We start from the raw sequence: 17073 nt of genomic DNA, 5'->3' as shown, positions 1-17073 counted from the left end.
GGTGTGCACAGGTGAGGAGGGGCTGAGCGGCTCATGTGTGCACAGGTGAAGAGGGGCTGATCTGCTCAGGTGTGCACAGGTGAGGAGGGGCTGAGCGGCTCAGGTGTGCACAGGTGAGGAGGGGCTGATTGGCTGAGGTGTACACAGGTGAGGAGGGGCTGATCGGCTCAGGTGTGCACAGGTGAGGAGGGGCTAATTGGTTTAGGTGTGCACAGGTGAGGAGAGGCTGAGCGGCTCAGGTGTGCACAGGTGAGGAGGGGCTGAGCGGCTCAGGTGTGCACAGGTGAGGAGGGGCTGATCGGCTCAGGTGTGCACAGGTGAGGAGGGGCTGAGCGGCTCAGGTGTCCACAGGTGAGGAGGGGCTGATCGGCTCAGGTGTGTACAGGAGAGCAGGGGCTGATCGGCTCAGGTGTGCACAGGTGAGGAGGGGCTGAGCAGCTCAAGTGTGCACAGGTTAGGAGGGGCTGATCGGCTCAGGTGTGCACAGGTGAGGGGGGCCTGTGGCTCAGGTGTGCACAGGTGAGGAGAGGCTGAGCATCTCAGGTGTGCACAGGTGAGGAGGGGCTGAGCGGCTCAGGTGTGCACAGGTGAGGGGCTGATCGGCTGAGATGTGCACAGGTGAGGAGGGGCTGAGCGGCTCAGGTGTGCACAGGTGAGGAGGGGATGATCGACTCAGGTGTGTACAGGTGAGGAGGGGCTGATCGGCTCAGGTGTGCACAGGTGAGGAGGGGCTGAGCGGCTCAGGTGTGCAAAGGTGAGGAGGGGCTGATCGGCTCAGGTGTGCACAGGTGAGGAGGGCCTGTGGCTCAGGTGTGCAAAGGTGAGGAGGGGCTGATCGGCTCAGGTGTGCACAGGTGAGGAGGGCCTGATCGGCTCAGGTGTGCACAGGTGAGGAGGGGCTGAGCGGCTCATTTGTGCACAGGTGAAGAGGGGCTGATCTGCTCAGGTGTGCACAGGTGAGGAGGGGCTGAGCGGCTCAGGTGTGCACAGGTGAGGAGGGGCTGATTGGCTGAGGTGTACACAGGTGAGGAGGGGCTGATCGGCTCAGGTGTGCACAGGTGAGGAGGGGCTAATTGGTTTAGGTGTGCACAGGTGAGGAGAGGCTGAGCGGCTCAGGTGTGCACAGGTGAGGAGGGGCTGAGCGGCTCAGGTGTGCACAGGTGAGGAGGGGCTGATCGGCTCAGGTGTGCATAGGTGAAGAGGGGCTGAGCGGCTCAGGTGTGCACAGGTGAGGAGGGGCTGAGCGGCTCAAGTGTGCACAGGTGAGGGGCTGATCGGCTGAGGTGTGCACAGGTGAGGAGGGGCTGATCGGCTCAGGTGTGCACAGGTGAGGAGGGCCTGATCGGCTCAGGTGTGCAGAGGTGAGGAGGGGCTGATCGCATCAGGTGTGCACAGGTGAGGAGGGGCTGATCGGCTCATGTGTGCACAGGTGAAGAGGGGCTGATCTGCTCAGGTGTGCACAGGTGAGGAGGGGATGATCGGCTCAGGTGTGCACAGGTGAGCAGGGGCTGATCGGCTCAGGTGTGCACAGGTGAGGAGGGGCTGAGCGGCTCAGGTGTGCACAGGTGAGGAGGGCCTGATCGGCTCAGGTGTGCACAGGTGAGGAGGGGCTGATCGCATCAGGTGTGCACAGGTGAAGAGGGGCTGATCGGCTCATGTGTGCACAGGTGAAGAGGGGCTGATCTGCTCAGGTGTGCACAGGTGAGGAGGGGATGATCGGCTCAGGTGTGCACAGGTGAGGAGGGGCTGATCGGCTCAGGTGTGCACAGGTGAGGAGGGGCTGAGCGGCTCAAGTGTGCACAGGTTAGGAGGGGCTGATCGGTTCAGGTGTGCACAGGTGAGGGGGGCCTGTGGCTCAGGTGAGCACAGGTGAGGAGAGGCTGAGCATCTCAGCTGTGCACAGGTGAGGAGGGGCTGAGCGCTCAGGTGTGCACAGGTGAGGGGCTGATCGGCTGAGATGTGCACAGGTGAGGAGGGGCTGAGCGGCTCAGGTGTGCACAGGTGAGGAGGGGCTGATCGGCTCAGGTGTGTACAGGTGAGGAGGGGCTGATCGGCTCAGGTGTGCACAGGTGAGGAGGGGCTGAGCGGCTCAGGTGTGCAAAGGTGAGGAGGGGCTGATCGGCTCAGGTGTGCACAGGTGAGGAGGGCCTGTGGCTCAGGTGTGCACAGGTGAGGAGGGGCTGATCGGCTCAGGTGTGCACAGGTGAGGAGGGGCTGATTGGCTCAGGTGTGCACAGGTGAGGAGGGGCTGAGCGGCTCATGTGTGCACAGGTGAAGAGGGGCTGATCTGCTCAGGTGTGCACAGGTGAGTAGAGGCTGATCGGCTCAGTTGTGCACAGGTGAGGAGAGCCTGAGCGGCTCAGGTGTGCACATGTGAGGAGAGGCTGAGTGGCTCAGGTGTGCACAGGTGAGGAGGGGCTGAGCGGCTCAGGTGTGCACAGGTGAGGAGGTGCTGATTGGCTGAGGTGTACACAGGTGAGGAGGGGCTGATCGGCTCAGGTGTTCCCAGGTGAGGAGGGGCTGATTGGTTTAGGTGTGCACAGGTGAGGAGAGGCTGAGCAGCTCAGGTGTGCACAGGTGAGGAGAGGCTTAGCGGCTCAGGTGTGCACAGGTGAGGAGGGGCTGATCGGCTCAGGTGTGCACAGGTGAATAGGGGCTGAGCGGCTCAGGTGTGCACAGGTGAGGAGGGCCTGATCGGCTCAGGTGTGCACAGGTGAGGAGAGGCTGAGCATCTCAGGTGTGCACAGGTGAGGAGGGGCTGAGCGGCTCAAGTGTGCACAGGTGAGGGGCTGATCGGCTGAGGTGTGCACAGGTGAGGAGGGGCTGATCGGCTCAGGTGTGCACAGGTGAGGAGGGCCTGATCGGCTCAGGTGTGCACAGGTGAGGAGGGGCTGATCGCATCAGGTGTGCACAGGTGAGGAGGGGCTGATCGGCTCATGTGTGCACAGGTGAAGAGGGGCTGATCTGCTCAGGTGTGCACAGGTGAGGGGCTGATCGGCTCAGGTATGCACAGGTGAGGAGAGGCTGAGCGGCTCAGGTGTGCACAGGTGAGGAGGGGCTGAGCGGCTCAGGTGTGCACAGGTGAGGAGGGGTGAGCGGCTCAGGTGTGCACAGGTGAGGAGGGGCTGATTGGCTGAGGTGTACACAGGTGAGGAGGGGCTGATCGGCTCAGGTGTGCACAGGTGAGGAGGGGGTGATTGGTTTAGGTGTGCACAGGTGAGGAGAGGCTGAGCGGCTCAGGTGTGCACAGGTGAGGAGGGGCTTAGCGGCTCAGGTGTGCACAGGTGAGGAGGGGCTGATCGGCTCAGGTGTGCACAGTTGAAGAGGGGCTGAGCGGCTCAGGTGTGCAAAGGTGAGGAGGGCCTGATTGGCTCAGGTGTGCACAGGTGAGGAGAGGCTGAGCATCTCAGGTGTGCACAGGTGAGGAAGGGCTGAGCGGCTCAGGTGTGCACAGGTGAGGGGATGATAGGCTGAGGTATGCACAGGTGGGGAGGGGCTGATCGGCTCAGGTGTGCACAGGTGAGGAGGGGCTGATCGGCTCAGGTGTGTACAGGTGAGGAGGGGCTGATCGGTTCACGTGTGCACAGGTGAGGAGGGGCTGAGCATCTCAGGTGTGCACAGGTGAGGAGGGGCTGAGCGGCTCAGGTGTGCACAGGTGAGGAGGGGCTGATCGGCTGAGGTGTACACAGGTGAGGAGGGGCTGATTGGCTCAGGTGTGCACAGGTGAGGAGGGGCTGATCGGTTCATGTGTGCACAGGTGAGGAGAGGCTGAGCATCTCAGGTGTGCACAGGAGAGGAGGGGCTGAGCGGCTCAGGTGTGCACAGGTGAGGGGCTGATCGGCTGAGGTGTGCACAGGTGAGGAGGGGCTGATCGGCTCTGGTGTGCACAGGTGAGGAGGGGCTGATCGGCTCAGGTGTGCACAGGTGAGGAGGGGCTGAGCGGCTCAGGTGTCCACAGGTGAGGAGGGGCTGATCGGCTCAGGTGTGTACAGGTGAGGAGGGGCTGATCGGCTCAGGTGTGCACAGGTGACGAGGGGCTGAGCGGCTCAAGTGTGCACAGGTGAGGAGGGGCTGATCGGCTCAGGTGTGCACAGGTGAGGGGGGCCTGTGGCTCAGGTGTGCATAAGTGAGGAGAGGCTGAGCATCTCAGGTGTGCACAGGTGAGGAGGGGCTGAGCGGCTCAGGTGTGCACAGGTGAGGGGCTGATCGGCTGAGATGTGCACAGGTGAGGAGGGTCTGATCGGCTCAGGTGTGCACAGGTGTGGAGGGGCTGATCTGCTCAGGTGTACACAGGTGAGGAGGGGCTGATCGGCTCAGGTGTGCACAGGTGAGGAGGGGCTGAGCGGCTCAGGTGTGCACAGGTGAGGAGGGGCTGATCGGCTCAGGTGTGTACAGGTGAGGAGGGGCTGATCGGCTCAGGTGTGCACAGGTGAGGAGGGGCTGAGCGGCTCAGGTGTGCAAAGGTGAGGAGGGGCTGATCGGCTCAGGTGTGCACAGGTGAGGAGGGCCTGTGGCTCAGGTGTGCACAGGTGAGGAGGGGCTGATCGGCTCATGTGTGCACAGGTGAGGATGTGCTGATCGGCTCAGGTGTGCACAGGTGAGGAGGGGCTGAGCGGCTCATGTGTGCACAGGTGAAGAGGGGCTGATCTGCTCAGGTGTGCACAGGTGAGGAGGGGCTGATCGGCTCAGGTGTGCACAGGTGAGGAGAGGCTGAGCGGCTCAGGTGTGCACAGGTGAGGAGGGGCTGAGCGGCTCAGGTGTGCACAGGTGAGGAGGGGCTGAGCGGCTCAGGTGTGCACAGGTGAGGAGGGGCTGAGCGGCTCAGGTGTGCACAGGTGAGGAGGGGCTGATTGGCTGAGGTGTACACAGGTGAGGAGGGGCTGATCGGCTCAGGTGTGCACAGGTGAGGAGGGGCTGATTGGTTTAGGTGTGCACAGGTGAGGAGGGGCTTAGCGGCTCAGGTGTGCACAGGTGAGGAGGGGCTGATCGGCTCAGGTGTGCACAGGTGAAGAGGGGCTGAGCGGCTCAGGTGTGCACAGGTGAGGAGGGCCTGATCTGCTCAGGTGTGCACAGGTGAGGAGAGGCTGAGCATCTCAGGTGTGCACAGGTGAGGAGGAGCTGAGCGGCTCAGGTGTGCACAGGTGAGGGGCTGATCGGCTGAGGTGTGCACAGGTTAGGAGGGGCTGATCGGCTCAGGTGTGCACAGGTGAGGAGGGGCTGAGCGGCTCAGGTGTGCACAGGTGAGGAGGGGCTGATCGGCTCAGGTGTGTACAGGTGAGGAGGGGCTGATCGGCTCAGGTGTGCACAGGTGAGGAGGGGCTGAGCGGCTCAGGTGTGCAAAGGTGAGGAGGGGCTGATCGGCTCAGGTGTGCACAGGTGAGGAGGGCCTGTGGCTCAGGTGTGCACAGGTGAGGAGGGGCTGATCGGCTCATGTGTGCACAGGTGAGGATGTGCTGATCGGCTCAGGTGTGCACAGGTGAGGAGGGGCTGAGCGGCTCATGTGTGCACAGGTGAAGAGGGGCTGATCTGCTCAGGTGTGCACAGGTGAGGAGGGGCTGATCGGCTCAGGTGTGCACAGGTGAGGAGAGGCTGAGCGGCTCAGGTGTGCACAGGTGAGGAGGGGCTGAGCGGCTCAGGTGTGCACAGGTGAGGAGGGGCTGAGCGGCTCAGGTGTGCACAGGTGAGGAGGGGCTGAGCGGCTCAGGAGTGCACAGGTGAGGAGGGGCTGATTGGCTGAGGTGTACACAGGTGAGGAGGGGCTGATCGGCTCAGGTGTGCACAGGTGAGGAGGGGCTGATTGGTTTAGGTGTGCACAGGTGAGGAGGGGCTTAGCGGCTCAGGTGTGCACAGGTGAGGAGGGGCTGATCGGCTCAGATGTGCACAGGTGAAGAGGGGCTGAGCGGCTCAGGTGTGCACAGGTGAGGAGGGCCTGATCTGCTCAGGTGTGCACAGGTGAGGAGAGGCTGAGCATCTCAGGTGTGCACAGGTGAGGAGGAGCTGAGCGGCTCAGGTGTGCACAGGTGAGGGGCTGATCGGCTGAGGTGTGCACAGGTTAGGAGGGCCTGATCTGCTCAGGTGTGCACAGGTGAGGAGAGGCTGAGCATCTCAGGTGTGCACAGGTGAGGAGGGGCTGAGCGGCTCAGGTGTGCACAGGTGAGGGGCTGATCGGCTGAGGTGTGCACAGGTTAGGAGGGGCTGATCGGCTCAGGTGTGCACAGGTGAGGAGTGGCTGATTGCATCAGGTGTGCACAGGTGAGGAGGGGCTGATCGGCTCATGTGTGCACAGGTGAAGAGGGGCTGATCTGCTCAGGTGTGCACAGGTGAGGAGGGGCTGATCGGCTCAGGTGTGCACAGGTGTGGAGAGGCTGAGGGGCTCAGGTGTGCACAGGTGAGGAGGGGCTGATCGGCTCAGGTGTGCACAGGTGAGGAGAGGCTGAGCGGCTCAGGTGTGCACAGGTGAGGAGGGGCTGAGCGGCTCAGGTGTGCACAGAAGAGGGGCTGATCGGCTCAGGTGTGCACAGGTGAGGAGAGGCTGAGCGGCTCAGGTGTGCACAGGTGAGGAGGGGCTGATTGGCTCAGGTGTGCACAGGTGAGGAGGGGCTGAGCGGCTCAGGTGTGCACAGGTGAGGAGAGGCTGAGCGGCTCAGGTGTGCACAGGTGTGGAGAGGCTGAGCGGCTCAGGTGTGCACAGGTGAGGACGGGCTGATCGGCTCAGGTGTGCATAGGTGAGGAGAGGCTGAGCGGCTCAGGTGTGCACAGGTGAGGAGGGGCTGAGCGGCTCAGGTGTGCACAGGTGAGGGGCTGATCGGCTCAGGTGTGCACAGGTGAGGAGAGGCTGAGCGGCTCAGGTGTGCACAGGTGAGGAGAGGCTGAGTGGCTCAGGTGTGCACAGGTGTGGAGAGGCTGAGCGGCTCAGGTGTGCACAGGTGAGGAGGGGCTGATCGGCTCAGGTGTGCACAGGTGAGGAGAGGCTGATCGGCTCAGGTGTGCACAGGTGAGGAGGGGCTGATCGGCTCAGGTGTGCACAGGTGAGGAGGGGCTGAGCGGCTCAGGTGTCCACAGGTGAGGAGGGGCTGATTGGCTCAGGTGTGTACAGGTGAGGAGGGGCTGATCGGCTCAGGTGTGCACAGGTGAGGAGGGGCTGAGCGGCTCAAGTGTGCACAGGTGAGGAGGGGCTGAGCGGCTCAGGTGTGCACAGGTGAGGAGGGGCTGATCGGCTCAGGTGTGCACAGGTGAGGAGAGGCTGAGCGGCTCAGGTGTGCACAGGTGAGGAGGAGCTGAGCGGCTCAGGTGTGCACAGGTGAGGAGAGGCTGAGCGGCTCAGGTGTGCACAGGTGAGGAGGGGCTGATCTGCTCAGGTGTGCACAGGTGAGGAGAGGCTGAGCGGCTCAGGTGTGCACAGGTGAGGAGGGGCTGAGCGGCTCAGGTGTGCACAGGTGAGGAGAGGCTGAGCGGCTCAGGTGTGCACAGGTGAGGAGGGGCTGATTGGCTCAGGTGTGCACAGGTGAGGAGGGGCTGAGCGGCTCAGGTGTGCACAGGTGAGGAGAGGCTGAGCGGCTCAGGTGTGCACAGGTGTGGAGAGGCTGAGCGGCTCAGGTGTGCACAGGTGAGGACGGGCTGATCGGCTCAGGTGTGCATAGGTGAGGAGAGGCTGAGCGGCTCAGGTGTGCACAGGTGAGGAGGGGCTGAGCGGCTCAGGTGTGCACAGGTGAGGGGCTGATCGGCTCAGGTGTGCACAGGTGAGGAGAGGCTGAGCGGCTCAGGTGTGCACAGGTGAGGAGAGGCTGAGTGGCTCAGGTGTGCACAGGTGTGGAGAGGCTGAGCGGCTCAGGTGTGCACAGGTGAGGAGGGGCTGATCGGCTCAGGTGTGCACAGGTGAGGAGAGGCTGATCGGCTCAGGTGTGCACAGGTGAGGAGGGGCTGATCGGCTCAGGTGTGCACAGGTGAGGAGGGGCTGAGCGGCTCAGGTGTCCACAGGTGAGGAGGGGCTGATTGGCTCAGGTGTGTACAGGTGAGGAGGGGCTGATCGGCTCAGGTGTGCACAGGTGAGGAGGGGCTGAGCGGCTCAAGTGTGCACAGGTGAGGAGGGGCTGAGCGGCTCAGGTGTGCACAGGTGAGGAGGGGCTGATCGGCTCAGGTGTGCACAGGTGAGGAGAGGCTGAGCGGCTCAGGTGTGCACAGGTGAGGAGGAGCTGAGCGGCTCAGGTGTGCACAGGTGAGGAGAGGCTGAGCGGCTCAGGTGTGCACAGGTGAGGAGGGGCTGATCTGCTCAGGTGTGCACAGGTGAGGAGAGGCTGAGCGGCTCAGGTGTGCACAGGTGAGGAGAGGCTGATCGGCTCAGGTGTGCACAGGTGAGGAGAGGCTGAGCGGCTCAGGTGTGCACAGGTGAGGGCGGCGGCTGTCACATACTCAGGAAGTGATTACACCGATGTATGACAGGGGCTGCGGTGTCTGCAGAGAGGTAAGAGGGACGCAGCAGTAGGAGGGGGCGGGGGTCTCAGCTCTGGGTGCAGCAGGTCGGCTTCCTGCTGTGGGGTCCGGACTGCGCAGATCTGGGGGCCACACACAATTCTCACTGCTATCTGATGTTCAGGTGAACTCTGCACGTTCAGTCACAGCAATGTGATCTGCAGACTATTACTCCTCTGACCTCCCTGCAGAGCATTGCTCTGTCCCTCTACCTCCTGACAGTGATATTCTGCAGATTATTACTCCTCTGACCTCCCTGCAGAGCATTGCTCTGTCCCTGTACCTCCTGACAGTGATATTCTGCAGATTATTACTCCTCTGGCCTCCCTGCAGAGCATTGCTCTGTCCCTCTACCTCCTGACAGTGATATTCTGCAGATTATTACTCCTCTGACCTCCCTGCAGAGCATTGCTCTGTCCCTCTACCTCCTGACAGTGATATTCTGCAGATTATTACTTCTCTGACCTCCCTGCAGAGCATTGCTCTGTCCCTGTACCTCCTGACAGTGATATACTGCAGATTATTACTCCTCTGACCTCCCTGCAGAGCATTGCTCTGTCCCTCTACCGCCTGACAGTGATGTTCTGCAGATTATTACTCCTCTGACCTCCCTGCAGAGCATTGCTCTGTCCCTCTACCTCCTGACAGTGATGTTCTGCAGATTATTACTCCTCTGACCTCCCTGCAGAGCATTGCTCTGTCCCTCTACCTCCTGACAGTGATGTTCTGCAGATTATTACTCCTCTGACCTCCCTGCAGAGCATTGCTCTGTCCCTCTACCTCCTGACAGTGATATTCTGCAGATTATTACTCCTCTGACCTCCCTGCAGAGCATTGCTCTGTCCCTCTACCTCCTGACAGTGATGTTCTGCAGATTATTACTCCTCTGACCTCCCTGCAGAGCATTGCTCTGTCCCTCTACCTCCTGACAGTGATATTCTGCAGATTATTACTCCTCTGACCTCCCTGCAGAGCATTGCTCTGTCCCTCTACCTCCTGACAGTGATATTCTGCAGATTATTACTCCTCTGACTTCGCTGCAGAGCATTGCTCTGTCCCTCTGCCTCCTGACAGTGATATACTGCAGATTATTACTCCTCTGACCTCCCTGCAGAGCATTGCTCTGTCCCTGTACCTCCTGACAGTGATATACTGCAGATTATTACTCCTCTGACCTCCCTGCAGAGCATTGCTCTGTCCCTCTACCGCCTGACAGTGATGTTCTGCAGATTATTACTCCTCTGACCTCCCTGCAGAGCATTGCTCTGTCCCTCTACCTCCTGACAGTGATGTTCTGCAGATTATTACTCCTCTGACCTCCCTGCAGAGCATTGCTCTGTCCCTCTACCTCCTGACAGTGATGTTCTGCAGATTATTACTCCTCTGACCTCCCTGCAGAGCATTGCTCTGTCCCTCTACCTCCTGACAGTGATATTCTGCAGATTATTACTCCTCTGACCTCCCTGCAGAGCATTGCTCTGTCCCTCTACCTCCTGACAGTGATGTTCTGCAGATTATTACTCCTCTGACCTCCCTGCAGAGCATTGCTCTGTCCCTCTACCTCCTGACAGTGATATTCTGCAGATTATTACTCCTCTGACCTCCCTGCAGAGCATTGCTCTGTCCCTCTACCTCCTGACAGTGATATTCTGCAGATTATTACTCCTCTGACTTCGCTGCAGAGCATTGCTCTGTCCCTCTGCCTCCTGACAGTGATATACTGCAGATTATTACTCCTCTGACCTCCCTGCAGAGCATTGCTCTGTCCCTCTACCTCCTGACAGTGATATACTGCAGATTATTACTCCTCTGACCTCCCTGCAGAGCACTGCTGTCCCTGTACCTCCTGACAGTGATATTCTGCAGATTATTACTCCTCTGACCTCTCTGCAGAGCATTGCTGTCCCTCTACCTCCTGACAGTGATATTCTGCAGATTATTACTCCTCTGATCTCTCTGCAGATTATTACTCCTCTGATCTCTCTGCAGAGCGTTTCTCCAGGTCTTATATGTGCCCTCTTTTCAGGCTTGCGGTGACTCCGGACTCCGGCGATGGCGTCTCCCGCACGACCTCTGACTGATCTGGATTTCTGCTCGGGGTCTCGGATTGAGGAGCTGAATAAACTTCTGGAGGAGCTGGAGCGGAGGGAGAGCATCGCTCTGCAGGGGAAGGAGGTCGTCCACACCTGTGTCCAGGCCAAGGAGCTCATCTTCTCCCTCATAGGTGGGTGCAGGGAACCTGGGTGAGGGATGGATGATACTGAACACCATGCCCACCCGAGGGGCAGTGAGGAGACCCCTGGGGGCGCTGCTGAGGGGAGCAATGAGCAGCAAGTGGGGGGCGATTAGTGACCCAATATGCCATTAACTAGAACTCTCCTTCATCAATGTCTTCATCATTTCTCTCTCTTGGGGTCTGGATTTCATGGTCTCACTTCTTTTACTGTAAAGAAGCCTTTCCTAGGATTTCACATGAATTCCCCTATTCAAGTCCCGGGGTCTCCAGCCTTGCGTTATATACCCCTCCTAATCCAGGGGAGGACCCCCACAGAAGAACGCCCCTAAATAGCAGCACGTACCCATAAAGTGTCTGAGGTGGAGCTGCTTCTGATGAGACCACTGGCAACTTATGTGTCCCCCGGCCTCGCTGGCAACCTGTGGGCCCCCAAGGAACCAGAGAACATGACTATGTATAATCTGTCTCTTGTCCAGCTGGCCGTGATCTCCTGGGACAGGTACCCATGGTCTCGGCTGCTTATAATGAAGGTCTCTGTGCCCTTGTTATTTTGTTCCTGGTGGCCGCTGTTGTTCCTATTGGGTTACATGTATCTTTCCAGCATCCTGTGGTTCTTGAGATCATGGGTATTCCTAGTATTGGTTCCCATGAGTTTTGCTACTCCCAAAAAAGGTCTGCTAGTCTCAGTTGTTTTTGGCTGCTCCCATTATTAGTTCCTCTGGTCTCCGTTTCGCTCAGTATTGTCCCCATGGTCTGGGTTTCTCTCAGTGAAGGTCCAAATGGTTTCAGCTACTCTTAGTACAGGTGCCTGTGGTCTCCCGGGGACAGGTGCCTGTGGTCTCCCGGGGACAGGTGCCTGTGGTCTCCCTGTCCATATGACCTTGGTGCTTTGTAGTATTGGGTACCTCTGTTTCCAGTGAAGGCCCCTGAGGGCTCTGCTACTCTCAGGTAAGGTTCCTGCGGTCTTGACTGTTCCCATTGAAAGTACTTGTGGTTTGGCTGTGAATCTCCATGGTCTCTTGGTAAAACTCTAGTGTTTCCTCTAAACTGAGCGAGCTATTTGGAAAGAGTTAAAATAGAGGAGTAATCAGGTTAACCAGCCCAATTGCAGATAAACCTCTCTGCTGTCCCTGTGGTCTTTGCTTCACTCAGCATAAGTCTGCAGATCTCCTTTTGGTCTCACTTTCAGTACTTGTGGTTTCTGCTGTTCCCAGTACAGGTTGTTGTACTATTCCTTCTAATCTTGGATGTTCCCAGTAGTGGACACTCTTGTGTACCAGTACAGGTCTTCATGGTTTTCCAGTGAAGGACCTCTGAATCTTGGAAGTTCACAATAAAGATATCATTGTTCCTGGGGATTTCCTTCTTCAGGTCCCATTGGTCTCAGCTGCTCATGGCAGTGCTACCTATGTTGTCTTATGCTTCCAGTACTGGTCCATTAAGGCCTGCAGCTCTTGATTTAGGTGTTCGTAATCCTGGCTGCTTCCCAATACATTTTGTTTGGTCTCCCATTACACCCCCTGGTCTCATTTGCTTCTAATAAAGGCTCATCATTTAGTGTACCAATTTAGGTTCCTGTTGTCACAAAAAGAGGGTGACCTTTGGCCAGCACACTGCTATCACATGTACAGGGGGCTTATCTTAATTATCCCACCACTGCTACGTGTGATGAAAACACAACCAAGGCTATTGACCTATCAAATTACCGCAGGTGCTTATTTTAGTTATCCACTGCTACTACAATATGTCACGAACTGCAGGGATTTATGTATATCCTGCTTTCCAGTTCCGCTTCAGAATTTGCAGCTTTCCGGCGCCCCCTTACGCTCAGGTCAGTCAGGGAACTACACCTAGGATAATTAGTCGCCGGATGGGCCACTTCACTGTAGACTGGCTAGCAGGCACGCTGCAGCGAGGGAATTATAAATGCTCAGGCCGCAGCCAGACAGTGCTGCGGGCTAAAAACCCCCCTTCTCTGTGTGTTTCTGCTGTGTGTAGAAGAGGTTTTTATTGCTCTAGCTATAAATTCCAGGGTCCGTGTAATTGCACTGGTGTAGGCTCAAAATCTCTCTCCAGCTAGAACTGGTATAGAATTCCTCTAAAGGCAGGAAGTCCTTTGTTCTAATATTGTAAGATATTGGGCCACCGGTTTGGGCTAGGAAAATAATAAGTACATATTGCTAACGTCCATCGGCAGATCTGTCAGCCACTGTAAGCATGAGCCTCTAACTCCGTCAGGTAAAAAAGTACGGATTTCTCCGGAACTGTGTGTCCCAACTAGCCGAATTTAGTATAATTAGAAAGCCAATTTTAAAATAAGGTGAATGCTGGGTGTGTTATGATTCTGACATGTTCTGGACCGAAAATACACGAATTATAAGAATTGTTGGAGAAAACTACAGCTGAGGAGAGGGGAGGGCGATGTTAACTCAACCCCTTTAGTGATGTCACCAGGCTGTGGGTATAAGTGACTCCACTCAACCCAGCCTTCAGTTATTGTTAGTCTTACCTGAGGAGCCCTGACTGCCAGACCTGATGAACTGGGATATTTGGGAACTCCGCCTACTAGCCTGGTTGCCTGCAATGTCCTGAACACATGTAAGTGTTAATTTCTCATTTAACCCCTGTTATTTTTATAATTACCTTGTACATATTTTCATTTGTCTCTAATTGTAACATCCTTGCAATATTTTGATAAACACTGCCTTCTTTCGGAGTAAATATTTAAATTACTAGTTTTCGTTCTTCCTGTTCTAAAACGTACCCTAAGTCTTCTAAGGGGAATTACGCTACTGTTTTGGGTTAGCTTCGGACCCATTCAATCAAAGCTGGTGGCAGCATACCTTGTGCTGTGCCTTTGGGGAGTCGTTGTAGCGACGGCGGCTTGTTAATTATTGTTCCTGCCTGAGTGGAAGTAGTTATATCGCCTCGCTGCAGCATGCCCAATAGCCATTACCAAGCAGGCAGCCTTTTTGGTGACTAATTACCTTAGGTGCAGTACCTAGTCTGACCTGAGGGTAAGGGGGCTCCAGAGAGCTGCAAGTTCTCAAGTGGAACTGTAAGCGGTATATACATAAATCCCTGCAGTTCGTGGTGTATTGTAGAGCAGTGGGATAACTAAAAATAAGCCCCTGCTGTAAACTGATAGGCCAATAGCCTTTTGTGTGTTTTCATCACAGTGTAGCAGTGGAGGGATAACTAAGATAAGCCCCCCTGCACATGTGATAGCCGTCTGTTGGCCTAAGGTCACCCGGATCCGTTACGTAGGGGTGATGGTCACGGTGTGAATCGTGACACTCACCTAGCCCAGAACACACTTCGCTGCCACCAGCTCTGATTCCTCAACAGAGGGGTTCGAGCCAACCCAAATTAGTAGCGTAATTAACTTCAGGCATGTGAAAATTTGCATAGAGCATGGAGAAGACGAACTAGTAGTTTTATAGTTTACTCCAAAAGGTAGGCAGTGTTTACAAAAGGTATATAAAGATTTTGCAATATGAGACAAAGTATGTACAAAGCAATTACAAAAAAAACAGGGATTAAAGAAGATAAACACTCACATGCTGCCTAGATCATCCTAGCTAACCATGCTGGTGGGAGGAACTAGACGTCCCAATTCATCAGAGGGTCCTGGTGCAACAGCTTCTCAGGCAAGACTGAAGGGTGGGCTGTCTGGCAGTAACTTATACTTGTAGGCTTGTGACATCACTAAACTTATAATACTCATAAATGTGCTTGAGAATCTAGCAGAATAACGGCACACCCATCACTCATCTTATGTTGAAAATAGCTTTCTAATGAGTCCACACTCGGACTAGCTATTCCACTGTTTAGGAAAATCTGCACTTTGCACTCGTTGCGTTTAACTGCTAGTGTGACGCCCCAGGGTCCTGATCGTCACAGTGGCATTGCTTTCCTCAAGGGGAGAGTGATGTCATGCTTGGCAGCGAGGAAGGATATCTTTCACCAGGTAATCACATACACACAACACATTCATACTCCAGGCCAGAAGGGGGAGTGTTATGACCCCAATGGCAGAGGGTCTCAGGAATAACTGCTAAGTCTGCAAACACAGAAAACCAGCTCATAGGGCAGTGGTAACTGGGCTGACCATATATCTAATCCTAGCACCACAAATACCAGCAGCCGGGGAACGTTCCTACGTTGATCCTAGACGTCTCGCGCCAGCCGGAGAACTACCTAACCCTAGAAGGGAAAAAGACCTTTCTTGCCTCCAGAGAAAATACCCCAAAAGTTGGATAGAAGCCCCCAACAAATAATAACGGTGAGGTAAGAGGAAAAGACAAACATAAGAATGAGCTAGGTATTTAGCAAAGAGAGGCCCACTAGCTAATAGCAGAATATAGAAAGATAACTTATATGGTCAGCAAAAAATCCTATCAAAAATATCCACACTGGAAATTCAAGAACCCCCGAACCGTCTAACGGCCCGGGGGGAGAACACCAGTCCCCTAGAGCTCCAGCAAGGTCAGGAATCACATTTAGTACAAGCTGGACAAAAATGAGAGCAAGCAAATAACCCAAAAAACAAAGAAGCAGGACTTAGCTTAATTTTGCACGAACCAGGACCAGCAGATAGGAGCAAACAGAATGTGTCTGATAACACCGATGCCAGGCACTGGATTAAGGTTCCAGGAGGTTTATATAGCAACGCCCCTGAAGTAACGACCCAGCTGGGTGCAAACTGAGGGAAAGAAATCCCAGAGTCATATCACTAGTAACCACAAGAGGGAGCCAAAAAGTCTAATTCACAACAGGGGAGCTCTAAACCTGGTTTAGGGTGAACTCCCCTATAAATACATTCTGGTCTGGAGGGAAAGAGAGTTTTCAGTCGAGGAACATCAGCTAGGCGGAGCTGGTATGATAGGAGAATAGCTGAGCAGACGTAGGGGTCTGCAGCTCCTGGCGGAAAGGGGAAAGAAGAGAGACTGAAGGGGCCGTGTAGTTTGAGGTACTACAGCTCCTGGAGAAAAGAGAACTTAGAGCGAAAAACTTGTGGAAAGTGTGCAGGAGTGAAAAGGCACAGGAGAGTGATACCAGTGGAGCAGAGTAGTGAATTAGCTACCTCCCTGTCTGGCGCAGATTCCAGGAGCCGGAAGACCGTGGCCGCGCTGAACTCTAAGTGGCATAGCTGAAACCGGCAGGACAGCTGGACTTCGTTACCTGTCCGCCTTTACACCCAGGAGACACAGTGATACTTATAGGGCCCGGGTTGTGATAGAGACCCTATAAAAAGGCCTGCTTCACCTGTCATACGGGTTGTGTCCTAACCTTTATGGGGGACAGAGAGGAACTGTGAGGACCTTATCAGAAGCCATAGGCCGTAAGGTACTACAACAACACCGGCGCTTTGAGGAAGGCTTTCATCTCCACCTGGCGAAGGGGACTCTGGATTCGCTTCCAAGCCGGCCGGACCCTGCCTGTACCTGTGATCTGGTACCCTGGACTGCGGTTGCCTGAAGCTTCAGTAAACCAGGTAAAGAGACTGTAAACGAGGTAAAGAGACTGCAAACCTGTGTCCTCGTTCCTTACTGCACCATTCACCATCTTCCATCTACACACCGGGAGCACTGGGGACCTACTTCACCTGTGGGAAGTTATACCATCTAGCTGCCATACCATCACCCCAGAGGACCCCTTTAAGCAGCATTGGTCCCTACTGACCGAATACCACAGGTGGCATCACGAACATAAACTTTGCTCAATATCCCTTTTACATGGGTGCCCAGGGCCACGGACTGGGTTGCTGCCGTGACACGTCCCCTTAAGAATTGGACCCGGTACCGAGTGCCCCACGGCCCTGGCGGGCGTTCCACTAGCGCTTACAGTGATTGACAGATCTACCGATGGACATTTGTAATATGTACTCCTTATATTTCTAGCCCAAATCGGTGGCCCAATATATCACTATAATAGAACAAAGAAATCCCTGCCGTGTGGAAGGGCCTTATACCAGTTTTAGCTGGTACTAGATGGGCATATTCTCTGCTGCAGCTACAAGGACCATAAAAATTCTTTTGGGAGGGGGGAAATGAGGGGTTTAAGACACACACACACACACACACACACACACACACACACACACACACACACACACACACACACACACACACACACCAGAAGAGAAGAGAGGGGGGGTCGGAATAGCCTGCAGCGTGTGTCTTGTAAGGTTAGGCAGACTCAAACATGGCATATTCACATTATCGTGACACCTGTCCTCTCTGCCACTCTTGCTCAAGGTTTCAGCCGTCTCTGGTACTTATCTCAGCAGCTACCAAAGGTTCCTGTGATCTTGACTGCTCTAAAACAGGTCTCCGTGTTTTCGTAGTACAAGTTTCTCCCCCTCT

General features: G+C 55.8%; 1 protein-coding gene across 7 annotated transcripts in view; it reads left to right on the top strand.

Moving 5' to 3' along the window:
• The window catches only part of FGF11 (fibroblast growth factor 11), a 1303510-nt gene that overhangs the window by 1096217 nt on the left and 190220 nt on the right, over positions 1-17073 (top strand). For 4 of the 7 annotated variants that reach the window (XR_013215485.1, XR_013215483.1, XM_077261511.1 and 1 more), the window contains exons 1-2: positions 8344-8461; positions 10496-10693. The exons of 1 other annotated variant lie outside the window; for it this stretch is intronic. Coding sequence is in view for 3 of the 6 variants with exons in the window: in XM_077261511.1 (XP_077117626.1) it covers positions 10522-10693 (172 nt within the window). In the remaining 3 variants the exon portion in view is untranslated. Of the gene's footprint in view, positions 1-8343; positions 8462-8490; positions 8594-10495; positions 10694-17073 lie in introns of those variants that run through there. 2 more of the 7 variants (XM_077261510.1, XR_013215484.1) reach the window with 2 other exon arrangements.

Source organism: Ranitomeya variabilis, chromosome 5 (assembly GCF_051348905.1).
Source record: "Ranitomeya variabilis isolate aRanVar5 chromosome 5, aRanVar5.hap1, whole genome shotgun sequence".
Classification (NCBI taxonomy): Eukaryota; Metazoa; Chordata; class Amphibia; order Anura; family Dendrobatidae; genus Ranitomeya; species Ranitomeya variabilis.
This window is presented reverse-complemented; position numbering and strand designations above follow the sequence as displayed.